This window comes from Athene noctua, chromosome 3 (assembly GCF_965140245.1).
Source record: "Athene noctua chromosome 3, bAthNoc1.hap1.1, whole genome shotgun sequence".
Taxonomy (NCBI): Eukaryota; Metazoa; Chordata; class Aves; order Strigiformes; family Strigidae; genus Athene; species Athene noctua.
In genome coordinates, this window is record NC_134039.1 from 27,200,001 (window position 1) to 27,214,543 (window position 14,543).

The window sequence follows — 14,543 nt, forward strand, 5'->3', positions numbered from 1 at the left end:
TGGACAGTGCTGAACTGTCAGTGCTGTTGGTGGTTGGACTAGCAGTCTTTCAAAAGGGGGAGTAAGGCTGAGTAAGGTAGTTTGGTTATTTCCATGGATGTTAAGAAAAATGAAATGATTCGGGATTGCTCCACAGGTAAGAATTTTGGTTCCTGCTGAGCTGGTAGATGTGACTGAATTTCCCATTTACAAAGTATTTTAGAAATTGAATTTAGTTTCCAAGACCCCTAGAATTTGGTAAATCAAGTTAAATTAATAAAGGTTTCCAGTCTGGGCTAAGTGTCACTGTAAGTCCTTTGCGTAAGTTCCTTCAGGGTCCCCATCAAAACTAGGGATGCATTCATCTTGAAGGAGATCTTTGTGTCACCTGAGGGAGGTAACACACAGATTAAGGGAAGGAATCAGACAGCTAGGGAACAAAGGAAGGGAAAGAAAGCCCTGTTTCTTCCCAGTAGCATCAGCTGCCTAATCTTACATGTTCTGAGCACTTCTGAGCAATGGCTGAAGCTAGTATATGTACCAAATTACAACCGCAAGGTTACATTGCAGATTAAGAGCTACTGAGAATGTTTTCTGCTGAGTAGCTATGTTAGGGCTCCTGTCCTGGCTACTGGAATAAGCAAAAAGGATTTCTGTATGAGAAGTTGAAACTTCACTTGGTGGTAGAGAGGAAATACCCCTTTGGGAGTTAAAGGGTGGTATGTGTGTAAAAAATGTAATCAGTGTGCAAAAACATTAGGCTGCAAGGTGTGTGCCAGGCCCAGGCCACATGCTGAAGGGGCAGCTGCAAGAAGATAAATGCAAAGAATCCTTTTCCTAATCTTATAGGTCAAAATGTGGCATTTAAGAAAACATGAAGAGGTTATACATCCCATCACTAACACCCCCACCCTCACATGCATCATCAGGTAAGAGAAAAACTCCTTGCGTAAAATAATTAGTTTTGGCAAGGAAGGTATTGCTTTTGGCAAAGGAGGACAGCTTCCTTCTCTTAACTACTTACACTGAGCCCTGCACATACTAGAAAAGAAAAATAAAGCCCTGTTTTGACTAGCAAAATGAGCAAACAGGGATTAAAACTTAAACAGAATGAGACAGAGAGAGGAGGCAAAACACACTGGCTGAGAGCAGCACATGCCCCTCGCTGCACATGCACGCAGCCCTGGCGAACCATGGATGCCATGATGTTGAGGTGACATACATTCATCCTAAGCAAATAGCTCAAACAAAATAACTGGAACAATGATACAGCTGACAGACAGCATCCTGACTTGTTCCCTGGGCTTCCTTTTGAAGCATACAGCTCTTGGCTGTTGCTGAAATAAAAAGTGTTTGAGATGGCCAGATGAGAGATTCAGCCATCTGGGAGCTTCTTCAATGGGCCAAGCCTGCAAAAGGGTCTGACTTTGGTATTGACTACCATGGTACAATTTCCTCCTTTTTTTTTTTTTTCTGGCAAATTTTTAGGGACAGGATATTGGCAAAGAGACATCCATGTTACATGGTGCAGCAGCCTCCTCGATACCTGATAGCAGGGCTCAAGTAACACCTCCCAGTGCATTTCAGGTGGGTGGGAATGTTACTGTCAGCAGCTCAGCTAGATATAACTGCCCTTTCCACATTTTGGTATCTGTTCTTACTTTCTGTTGTTCCACTGGTTTCAGTGAAATTGCACCCAGACCACAGAGTAAGACATGGGGCAAGGCAATGTGGCACAGACTGGTTTTAAGTGCCTTGAACAAGTATGCAAGTGAAATGCCTCGCCTGCCTGTTTGGACACCAGAGTTACTTGCAATGAGTCTTTTCAGAGAAATAAAAAGATCCATTCAGAGGATCTCAAGGCCTTTTGCGTATTTTGAAAGTGCCTAGGCCATCAGGGAGCCTATATCCCTTGACAGTCAATAACAGTTTGGCTCTTGGACTCTGTAGGTCACTGTCTTCAAGAGTTCATATTTCCTGCAGTCTTACAGATGCAAAAGATGCGTCACAAATATGGACATTTACTGCATATAATATGAGTGCTATTCTGAGCATTGTTCCCACTGTATTTTGTATTGCAAATTTTATAGCACAAAAATTATGATTAGTGGTTGAAGTTTTGTGTTTAGGGTACTTGTAGCATTATTTCTCAATAATTATGGGATCATCTTAAAACACATTTCTTAGATGTTTCTCTGTGTGTGAGATCCCCCTGAATATGTCTGTTTCTCCTCTGAGAAATGCCTATTTCAAATTATGCCTGTTATAATGCAAATTTTAACCTTTGAAGAAATTTTTGTATTACTGGAAATCTGGCAAATGTCATTAAAAAATGGGCTGCATCAAGCCCAAATTCAGCTGATTGTAATTAGAGTTGTTGAGAAAAAACATTGTTGCAAATTGCCAAGGAAAAACAGTCTCACTTTCATCCCCCTCCACAAAATCATAAACATTTCTATGAAATGGAATAATTTTTGTAAAAAACAAAAAGGGAGAGTGAAAAGCACATTTCCCAGGAGTATTTAATTTCATTTCTCCATCTATCTCAACTGTTTTCTAGGTCCAAAAAGTTTCCAGTAATCTTTGTTAGGTAGATCCCTTATTTCAAGATGCCTGTTTTGCAGAGTGGAACATGCACTCTGTTCCTCTCTCTCTCATTTCCTAGATATCACGTAATCAGAATTTTCTGATTCTGCTGCCAGTGAAGCTTTCTGCCCTTAAATGCCTCAGTGCATTGTCTACCTGAGCTTCAGCCTGATAAAATTTCAGTCGTGCCAGTTACCAGCTCTGAGCTCTTCTATTACTTAACACGTTGCAATCATTGGTTTGGGGGGTGATGTGTGTGCAGGGGCAGTAGGGGAAGGAGGCATTCTGCAAACCTGCTTTAAGTGTTTACAAGTGGTTTCCTTGACTCCTCTGGGAAGGCTGTCTGAGCCAGCTGTATTCCCTGTGAGGAAAGCATGGCACAAGCAGACCCAGAATAGCTAGAGCTGAGTTACTGGCAAGGCCAATTTCTCCCACATTGCCTTGCCAACCTTTTCTTTTTCTTTTTCTTTTTCTTTTTCTTTTTCTTTTTCTTTTTCTTTTTCTTTTTCTTTTTCTTTTTCTTTTTCTTTTTCTTTTTCTTTTTCTTTTTCTTTTTCTTTTTCTTTTTCTTTTTCTTTTTCTTTTTCTTTTTCTTCTTTTTTCTTTCTTTCCTTTTCTTCTTCTTCCTTTTCTTCTTCTTCTTCTTCTTCTTCTTCTTCTTCTTCTTCTTCTTCTTCTTCTTCTTCTTCTTCTTCTTCTTCTTCTTCTTCTTCTTCTTCTTCTTCTTCATCTCCTCTCCCTCTTCCTCTTCCTCTTCCTTTTCTTTTGAGTTTGTTTTTTTTCTTTTACTTTAGATTCCTAGAACTAGGCCTGTCACATCTTGATGCCCCTGCACACCATCAGAAATGTAATTACAAGGCATAAATTGAAAAGTGTCAACTAAACCTTCACGGACTCAACCACAAAAATCAGATGGAATAGACCACATGACCGTCTTCCTCAGCAAAAGCCAGTGTAAATGCAGAGGCTTTTTGCATGGTCACCAGGGTCAACATGCTCATGTGTGTAGGACCAACTGTAGGAAACAATGCAAAGGTGTTGTACTGAGCCTGGTATGGATCCCTCTCTTCCATTTCCTCCCCTTTCCATTCCCAGCAACCCTTGTAATTCAAATGGGGAATGAGGCCACATGTACATCATCCACCTATAGAGTGATGGAAAAGTGAGGTTTTTCTCACTACTAACATTACTGCAACTGCAACATTTTTGGAAAAGGCAGGACCTTGGTTTTGGTGTCAACAAAACACACAAATGTCATAAAAGGGGTGAAAACTGAGAAGAATATGCCTCTTACACAGGTACTTTTTTGGTAAGAAATGCATTAAATCCAATACTGCACAGTAATGGAAAAAAAAGTCTGAGTCATTACAGACCTCATCTGGATTTGAACTACTGATCAACACACTGAACACTCATAGGATATTTATTCCAACCAAAAACCAGTAACAACAAAAATACTTAATTAGGTAATGAGGAAGATATTTACCACTTGTTATAAACATTCCAATGCACCCCAAGCTACATTTTTGCAATGAGTAAGGGGAATTCCTAAAGACATATATTAAAAGTTTTTCATAGGTGCATATTAGGAAGACCCATCTCCTTGTCATATAGCTTGTAGTTCCCTGTTTCGGACCTAGAACAATGCAGGGAAAGTTCCATTCTGGGAGCATCAGTGATCAGAGAGGGTACTTTGGGGTGAAACTTCTTGGAAGACCCAGATGTGGACCCCAAAATAGTATCAGCATCTGACTTCTTCCTGCAGGTGCTACTATGGTCAGCCTTGCTCCTATGGCTCTCCTGCTCCTGCAGTTTCTGCTGACTTAGAGCTGATCACAAAGTAGGTCTGTGGAATTATTACAGGCTTTGATTTATGGCTGAGACAAGGCAATGATAATATTTTTTTAGGTTTTCTAAGATTTTTAGGTGAACTTGACAAAATGTAAAGAACGGGTGAAGGGGCCTCCCAGTGCAAAATATCAGAACACTGTCCTGTTCTCCCCAGGAGCTGACTTATCCCAAGGTGTTTCTGAGGTGCAGTCTTTCAGGTTCAATGAACAAACACTTTATGATTATCTTGTATTTCCTTTTGAAACTGCTCAAAAACTCTACATGCTTTCCCCCTTCCTCATGCCTCTTTCCCAGGTCTTTGTCATTCTGTGTTCCCTTTTTTCCTAGACCTAGTTGATGAAGAATCTCTCTACCTTTCTTGCCTTTCTTTTCAGCTAATTTCCTCAAAACAAAGCACCACTCAGAAAAAGCAGGAAGATAAGACAAGGGAAGACAAGTGCAGGTTGCACTTCTGCAAGGAATGGATAATCTTAGTCTTAGGCTGGGGCATCTGAATACAAGTGTGCATCTAATATAAGATGGTAGAAAAAGCACAGTTCAAATACCTTCTAAAACAGTGAATGTTAATGGTTATTTTGAGGTAGTTTTGCTGTGTTTTGGTCAGGACAGAGATGTGCTACTATTAATTTGATATTATTAATCTATTACTATGCATCTACTCTGCCTTACAAGAAATTTAGGAGTTACTGTACTATTAGCTGCTTGTGACACATTAGAGTCTGGGATAGGTGTAACGTCCTACTTAGGGTGAGGAAGTAACACCTTGATATTACTAGAGGTTGATAAAGGAGTAGGGATGGTAGGGGTTTTTTCCGCAAGAATTCCCCGTTGGATTCCTAAGGTTATTTAGATTATGGTTTTAACCTAAGAGACAAATTCCTATGAAACAGAATGGAAGTTGAATTTGGTGCTTTATCAGTACCAGATATCTGCTTTGCAGTGTTGGCATGCAGTAGAGCTGGATCGTCACTTACCACCCAGGGCTTGCTGCAGAAGTTGTAGATGGAGCAGAGAGAGTTGACCGTGTGGATGCCACCATACTGGAGACCAATGATGAGGCTGCGGAAGTCCTCTCCCAGTGCCATGCTGTAGGCATGCTGCCGGATCAGGACAAAGTCTGGCTTGAAGGACCTGGAAAAGACGAGTGAAGTGATGTTTTACTTTCAAATGCTCAGCAACACTTCTAGACTCTCCTTGTTTGTTTCCCATCTTTCCCCTTTCTTTTCATTAACACGTTGCTCTTCTTTGGGCCTCTTGTCATGGGTTGCTTGCGTTAGAAGATAACAAACAAAACAAAACCCCCTAGTCATTAAAAAAAGGAAGAACCCAACATAGCTGCAAGTGTGAGAGCATAGTAACAGGCCAAACAGATTTGCTGCAGTTTCCATGTCACTCAGGCATGCACAGGAACAAGCCACAAATGGAGACAAGTGTCGTAAATTCACTGGTGGGAGGGATACTCTTTTCTTTCTAAAAGCTTTATCATATTTGGCAAGCTTGTTACAATGTGCAACACAGATGAAGGAGCAAGTTTGTTTCCTGACAATTGAACTTGATATAGAAGCAATGCCCAGTGGGTGGGAAGATCATGAGGGATTTTAAAAAGTTATCGTACACATCCATACATTGACATACATTCTCCCTTTAATCACTTTATTGCATATTCCGCACATCCCAGGCTCTTACGGCTATGAGTCAACAAGTAAAGGGCAGGCATTGCAATGTAATTAATCAAATGAGCAGAGACCCTCATCCAGTGCTGTGACTCATGGTGTGGACTTTCAGAGTATTATTTAGCAAGACTGGAGCCAGGACTCATACGGTTCAACAGCAGCAACTCTCAGCAAACGCATGGAGAAGGGAGGCCCTTTCTAGGTAAGCCAACAGGCGATCTTTCAAACAGCCAGATTTCATTCCTTGCTGATGCTGTGTCTTCGGAGCTGTTCAGGAATCTCTGGAAACAGCAGCTGGAAAGAAACTGTTCCCAAAATGCAGATCAGCAGCTCATTCTGAAAGGCATGGAAGGGGCTTTTTGACTGAAACAGGGGATTATTTTATACTTTAATAGAGGTTGCATCAAGGACATTGGTAAAATTTCCATGCTGTATTAAAATTTTTCAGAGAAGTGAGCTCTGTAACCAGGTCCCATTACCTCACTACCCTTGAACATTTTCCTTGCTAAGAGACTATAATTTCTATCCTTTGGATGTATGAGCTAGAAATACTTTGGATTTATAGCCCCTATTTATATTTCCATCATTCTCGCAGGGAAATCAGTGATGGTGACTCTGGGCCAGATTGTGGCAACAAACACTGTATACAAAACCCAGCACAGCTTTGTTGTTTTAAAGATGTTAATTTTGTTTGTTGGCCTTGGGCTTTTGTTATCACCTGAGACATGGAGAGGAGCATGCTCTGCTTTTGTGATATAAGAGGCCAAGCTTTGGAAATGTGATTCCCTCCCATGGAGTATTTTTAAGCCCAGAGATATTACCTAATGTACTTGGCACCAAAGGTGGTGCTCTCCTCCAGCAGCAAGATGCATAATGGGCATTGTGAAGGCTGTGCTATCACTGTGGAGTTGATTTATGGACCTCCCTTGTGTCAACGGGGGTGAGGCAAGAGGTAACCCCCTGCTGATAAACAGCAAGTAATACAAATCTTGGAAAGCTTGATCTCCTCCATTCTGCAGGACTTGCCATGTATTGTAGAAAGTACTCCAGAGGCAGGCACAGGTCCTCAGGAAGGATTAATCAGCTTCCTAGTACCAGGACTCAATATTTTTGCTGAGTTTAATAACAGGTGTGGTGCCTGGAGGGACAGGAGCTTCAGGCGTGTCCCTCCTTTATTCAGCTTTCTGAATATATGAAGAAGAAAATTGTTCCTGTTATGGCTCAGATCTTTCCCCAGAATTGACTCAGGGAACAGCACTTACTGGGGCTGCATGGTAATGGTTCAGACCATTGCTCCAGTCTCCCCCGAGGAAGTGGCAGAATTTGCCCTTGAAATCTGCCCCAACACCCTGGAGTGGGGATGTGGTGCTGTAGTGGGGAGGAAGCATGTAAATGAGCATGGCCAGTTGGCTGGGCAGGACACACAGCAGCTGGGAAACTGCCTTCAGTGGCTTTACTTTTACCAGCTAGAAGTTTAGAGAAAAAAGCTCTTGTCTTTTCAGATCCTGACAGAGTTTCTCAACTTAGGAGATGGACTCAAGAATACAGAAATAACATAGAAAAGCCTATTCTCAAACTCTGCATTGTGTAGGAAGACAGGGCACTTTCTCATGCAGCAGATGAGAAGTGAATCTCTAAAGCCAAGGTGGACACTGAATTCCTGTTTTGAGCCCTGGGACAATGAGGATGTTCCCATGGATACTGAGAACAAGGCAGAGGAGTGCAGGGCCTGGGACTTAGCTGCAAATAAACATCAGCTGGAAACCCGTGGAGTCTGTGAGACTTCTGTAACTGAGAAACAGAGACCAGTGGCAAAATGTGAGATGAGGGTCTAGAAAGGATAGCAGGCAGTAAAAGAGAAATGAATAGTCATGGTAGGAGTGATGGTGTGAAAACTCCGTAACTGGGGGTAACAGTGATATGTGGAGAAAAGAGCTTAATTGCTTCAAAAGAGAATTCTTGCTTTTTTGGTAGAAGATTACTTTTGCAAGCTACTGCTCCTTCGCAGAGTGTAAACCTTAAGCTGGCATGGTGTGCCTTGGATCTGGAATAGCTAGTAGCCTGTTTTCCTTGCTAGTTCAACCCAACACAATAACATCTCCCATGATAAAAAGTTGTAATCCTTGGCAGACAGACAGCTTAGGCAAAAGTCCCACATTTGAAACACCGTTGCCAAAACCTTTGGGTGACCCAAATTCAGTAGCATCTACTGTGCTGAGGTCCTAAGCAGCCCAGTCTGGCAGGACTAGGAGAGCTATGACAGGAACATGTATCTTTCCTCCCCACTAGATCTGTCCAGCCAGCGTTTAGATGATCATGAGCAGTCTTGAATAAAACTGTACCTAGACCCCTACAGGTCATGGGAATGGATTTCGTCACAGAAAGAATACAAGAGAGCCCATTCAAACAGCTGGTGGACAAGTGTAAATGGAACTAAAAGTAAACCACAGATTCAAAACATATCACTAACAAGCTGTGCTCTGCATGTTGGTGCAGTCGCCTTCCCGAGCTGCATAACAAGACACGTGCCTGAAGTTGTGAATCTTCCTTAGTATGACAGCCAGATGAATGAACCTTCCAGAAGAAAACTGGAGCCCATCTTTGGCCACAACCCTTTTATAGAAGCCCTTTCACAGACCCCACGAGCTCAGCTCTCATTCAGAGTTTGATTCCTAGCACTGGCAAAATAAAGGCCACTAAAATGCATGTAACACGTTCCCAGAGTGGCATAGAGATACAAGAAGACTTTGTTTAAAGAAAAAATAAAATCCAGGAGTCTGGAAAAATTTCATTTTCAGATGGAAATAGCTGGTGAGATTTAATTTTCTCCTGGAACTGAAGGGTGCTTTCCTTTCAGCTAGTGTTGCCACAGACAATGGCCTCTGCCACACAGGGCATGAGTTTTTCAGTGCTCCAAGTTGTGTGTGACTGGACTGGCCAGCCCCAGAGTGAAGCAGCCCCTCACAGATCCCTGTGGCATTTCTCCCTCTGGAGTAGTTGCCTCCTTGTCCCTGATGCCAGTCAAGGCACATGGCAGCTGCTTAGCCTATCTCTCCTCCTGGCCATTGAGATCAGCCAGCAATTACCAGAGGCAATCACCCCATCAGGTGATGATGAGCATCTGGCTAGGAAGTTGCTAGTGTTGCTAGTGTTGAGCCTAGACTGTGATACTATGGTGCAGAATGCCTATTTGCATTTAACTAACTCTTTTTCAACTTGTTCTGATGCGTTTTAGGAGTCTCTTTCTTTCTTAGTGGTAAAACTATAGTTAGAGACAAACCTATGTATAAAGCCAAAATACCTAATAGGAAGAGATCTGTCTGCAGAATATAATTTCTTAGGTTGGGCCCATTTAACCTTAAATCTGTGACAGCATTAGCCGCCTTGGAAATAGTTTTGTCAGATATGATGCAATATAAAACAACTTAAAAGATTCCTGATGTTAAATATGGAAGTTAAACGTCTCAGGAGCAGCAGTAGCTCTTCTGATGATCATGTGTCTAACTTCTCTAATTATGAGAAGAGGATCAGCTCTGAAAATATCATTAGTAACAATTCTCTGCAGAAAGCAGGTCCCCAGCCTGCTATGGAGTAGAGAAGATGATGACAGCAAATCCTGCTGGGAGGTTTTATGCCTTAAAGAAATTGCCTATTTCTTATTTCTGCATAAAACCATAACTCTGTCTTGCTTCTTGGTCCTTCAGCTTTTCTCAGTGAAGCACAAAGAGCTTCATGGGCATGAAGAAAGAACACACAAGATTACATTGTCAAAATACCTTTAAATGGTCCCTTCCACTATGAATAATCACCTGTAGCCAAAGGGTAGACCTGCTTTATACTTTAGCACTGTAATAAACTATTGTAACTAATTTGCTAAGTTAATCAAGGCAGGTACATTACATTTGAATGATTTGTAAATGTTAAATCATAATATCCTGCTGTCTAAAATATTGTAAAAATGGAATATGGTACCCTGTGTGGATCTGAAATGATTTGTGATCACTATAACCTATATTATAATTATGATGAATGTTTGAATATCTATGGATAAAATAAAAAGTGTGCTTTTCACTTGAAACAATGTAAACGCTTCTTACCTAGAGCTTGTATGCAACCGCTTCTCACAAACCCCCACCTAGAGATAACATGTAACTGCTGCTTGAAGAAAAGCCTGCCAAAAGATGGGATCATGAGGCTTTTAAAAAATCCAATAGGAGAAAAGCGCGCCAGGAGACCAAGGCTTCGAGACTTTCGAAAGACCCAATAGGAGGAGGACACGCACCCCAGCAACTCAAACGACCCAATGGAAAAAGCGCAGGACAACTATCTGACGAAAGGGGATTGGTTAAGACGGTGGTACAGGAGTATAAAAGACGCTGCTTTTTAGAACTCGGTGTGTGTCTTGGTGGAGCGGAGACTCCCGGCACACCCAGTGCTGTTTGCTTGTCTCTATTCAAACAATAAATTTGGAATTCGGTTTGAAATCTTGGTGAATCTAAATTTATTTATAACAGCACCATGATGGGTTTAGAGAGCTTTATGCCTGTGCTGTGGGAGGATGGGCTTTCCTGCTCTCTTTCTTAAAGAGTGCCAGTCTTACAAGACAGTTGACCCTTCATGTCAATAGAAAAGATCTTCCCTGGACACTGAAGATGCATATCTTCACTTCAGGGTCTGTTTACCTTCCATTATTCAAGGAGGCTTTGTTCAGTTTTCTGACACTTCCCAGTGATAAACAAATTTTGACTAAGTTCTCTTCCAAAGCTTTTCTTATCTGTTTGGCATGACATGGAGAGGAAGAAAAGTGCATAATTAAGCAATATGATACAACAAGCTTTGCATTAATGGCAATTAATGCAGCCTTCAGGCAAGCTTCTGAGGCGCAAATCCAAGCCATAAGTGACTGCAACTACCTGAGAAGTGCAATAATGCCTCCAACTATGCAGTGACTCAGGTGTCTGAGAGTTAGTAGAAAATCGCATTTACAAATAGGAACAAGTTATTTTTGTGTTTTACTTAGGTGTTAATAGTATTTGTTTTACATTATTGAAAAGTAACATGAAATCTATGACATTTCTACCTATCATGACGTTAGATTTAATGTTATGTTGGAAGTCAGAGTAAAATGGGAAATTTGCTAAGAAAAAAAAAATCTAATTTAAGTTAAAACCTCATGTCATGTTTTTCACAGAAGCCCTGCTGAAGTTATTCAAAGAAAGAATGAATGTGATTACTTATATGAATAAGGTAATGCAGAGCTCATTTTAGAGAAACAAGAAAGCAACATAGAGTAAATAATAACCTTTCTTTACCAGGCTGGAGAAGAGAAGTAGGGGCTCTTTTGGTACACTGTAATAGAGAATGGCTGGGGAAAAACCATGGGGTGTGTGGGAGATCAGTGTACAAAAGCAGCAGGAAGCATGAATCATGGCTGCAGTGTGACCACATATTAACACTATATGCAGATGAGGACACCCTGGAAGATGCTCTGATTTGCTTCTCAGTCATAGACCAATGGTCAATGAGCATGTCAACCACATGTCACACACTCTCCAAACTGTACTGTGGCAGTCTCCTAAATCTGCCGTATATTTTACTTATAAACTGATCAACCTTGACAAGGAAAAGCATGTGGACCCAGATGATCCTTCAAAGTAGTAACAACCACACCTGCCAACAGCAGCTTGCCTTCAAAATGCTTGTGACCTAAAGCTTTTACAGAAAATGATCCAAATACTTTCCAACTTCACAGAACAAAGTCATAGAGTAATTTAGGTCAGAGAGGATCTTTGGAAATCATCTGCCCCAACACCCTGCTCATTGCAGAACTAACTGTAAAGTGACATTAGGTTGATTAGGGTCTGTCCAACCAACCCAAAGATGAAGATCCCCTAGCTTCTGTGGGCATTTGCCACTATTTGACCACTTTCACTGTGGAAATTGCATCTAATTAGAATTTCACCTGCTGCAACTTGTGTCTGTTTTTTCTTTTCCTTTCACCGCACACCTTCAAAAAGAGTCTGGCTTCATTCTCTCTACATCCTACTCTTAGTTGCCTGCCTGATCTACAACCTGATGGTTGTAGATGGATTCCCCTCAGCCTCCTCTTACAGACTGAACAAAGCCATCTCTCAGTCTCTCCTTGGATGTCATTAGCCCTGTTCAATAAGCTTGATGTCTTTTCACTCAACTCATTGCAGTTTTTCAATGCCTTTTTTTGTACTGGGGAGCTCACAGCTGGACACGGTACTCCACATGTGAATAGTGTCTAGTTAGCTACACCCTTGCTAATACTGCCCGGTGAGCCATAGGGATTCTTCCCCACAAGTGTGCACAGGACTTTCAGGTCCTTTTGTGCAGAGCTGTTTTCTCTCCAGCTGCCCCCCAGCAGTATTGTGGTTATTCCTCCCTTACCTCGATTGTCCTTATTGAACTCCATGAGGTTTCTGTTGGCCCATTTCCCCAGTTGTTGAGGTCCCTCTGAATGGCAGCTCTTCCCTCTGGCATATCTATTGCACCCCACCCTCCAGATTTTTGCCACCCACAAGCTTGTTGAGGCTGCACACTGTCCCAATATCAGGTTGTTAATGAAAATCCACCTTGACCAGTATAGTGCAGGTGCAGCAGGACTTGGCCATTCACTTCTCTATTTGCCATTTCCTAGAAGAAGCCTTAGTAAAAACCCCTGTACAAAGGAGACAAAATAAGGCAGGACTGGGGGAAAGAAAAAAAAATAGATGGCCATGCCGACCATGATTGAAACAATCTACAATAGTCTTTAATCATTCTGGCATTCAGTCCAGGATTAACTAATTAATGAGTGCTCTAGGCCCTGGCAGCACTTTTCTTGTTGGAAAGAATTACAGTAAATGCAAAAAGGGCCAGGGAGTAGTTTAGTCTCTGAGATGCTCCCCACCCTGGTCTGCTCAGAGTGACTTTTGCTTTCTGGCAGCTGCCTGCATGCCAAATATCTTCCTAATAACTGTCAACATCCTGCTTGCATGTCGGCTGGGCGCCAGCTGCTGGGGAGGTGAAGGGGGACTTTATTCATCTGGGAGATCAGTAAGCCCTGAAGGGAGAAGCAGGCCTCTAAGCAGCTGTTTAGCAGCAGGAGCTGAGGTGGAAGCAGCTGATAATAAATAAATAAATAAGCACACTCCAACTTTTGTTCACTTTTTTAGCTTCTGCTCAAAGAGAAGAGGACAGGGAAAGGCAGGTGAAGAGGGGAGAGATATTAGTGAAAGATGATGATAAATCATCCCCCATGTGGGAATAATTTCTTGGTTTATAAATGTTTACTGGGGGGTGTTAAGTTGCTACTGCAGCTTGCCAGGCTCTACCCTGTTTGACACCTTGTCCCAGCCCATTGTCTCTGCAGGCTATCTTGTTAAGGGAAGTAGTCATTTGGTGCATTGCTGTTTTGTCTAAAGTGCACTTTCAAAAGCTCACATGCTGTTACAGATAATTCTCCATTACTTTTACAGATTGCCATGCCACCAATACAAAAATATTGCCCAAATGTTGCTCAGTGTTAAATATATAGCACATATTGTACTATAACATGTGGCACATTCTGTGAATCTCGGGAAAAACATGTGCTCGACGTGTTTTTCCATCTGGCTTCTAGAAACCTAATCTCTCCCAATTAGTTTTTCCTATATTTTCTTCCAGCTGCATCTTTGCAGAAATTTTCAGAATTTTGGTTTGGAAACAACAAAAAATTAGGAAAATACATTCTAGAAAAGACCCCAATTAGATAAAGACTTAAATTTGAAAAGACAGGGACTAGACAGAGCCTAGGATTCCTCTGACACAAACTTCCTGGAAAATGAGAAGCTGGAAAGTGACCTCCTGCCTATCAACATGTCCTACATCAGTGTCCAGGGCCAGTAGCTACACCCATGACCTCCTTGGATATTCTCCCTGTAGAAGAACTGCAAGAAACCACCAACTCTTGTGAATTAATAGTCCTCAAGAGACAAGAAATTATCCATCTCCGAGCAATGTGCAGCTACTGTGTGGTGAGAAAGCATGGCCTCTGTAGGTTAGAAAATCCACATGCCTCTTTCAGGGAGCAGCGCCCTGTGGGGTGGGTGAACCCACTGGGATGGGAAAAGGTACAGTGGGCAGAGGACAGCATCCTCACTGCACTTCAAAGAGTCTTGCATCCTGAAACAGGCAGATGTTTTTTAGCCAGAGTACAGGTCTCCTGGGGTCTGCAAGCTGTGAAGAGTGGGAAAACACATGCTGCTGGACTGGCCAGTTTCTTCCCTGCTTCTCCCATGTAAAAAAAAAATTCTCCCTCATGTTGTGACTGTACTGCAGATTTCAGTTCAAAAATACATTTTGGGAGAAAAACACTTTCAGGTCCTGGTCTATTTGGGATGGTGATTCAACAGGCTGCTGTCCTGTTATCACTGTTAGTAGAAGCACTGAATCAGCTGGAACCAATGG

The 14,543-nt window shown here is 41.9% G+C and overlaps 1 protein-coding gene across 1 annotated transcript in view; it reads right to left on the bottom strand.

Moving 5' to 3' along the window:
* Positions 1-14,543, bottom strand: part of SYN3 (synapsin III) — a 210,696-nt gene that overhangs the window by 161,509 nt on the left and 34,644 nt on the right. The window contains exon 4 of the mRNA XM_074902388.1: positions 5,391-5,547. Within this exon, the coding sequence (XP_074758489.1) occupies positions 5,391-5,547 (157 nt within the window). The remainder of the gene's footprint in view (positions 1-5,390; positions 5,548-14,543) is intronic.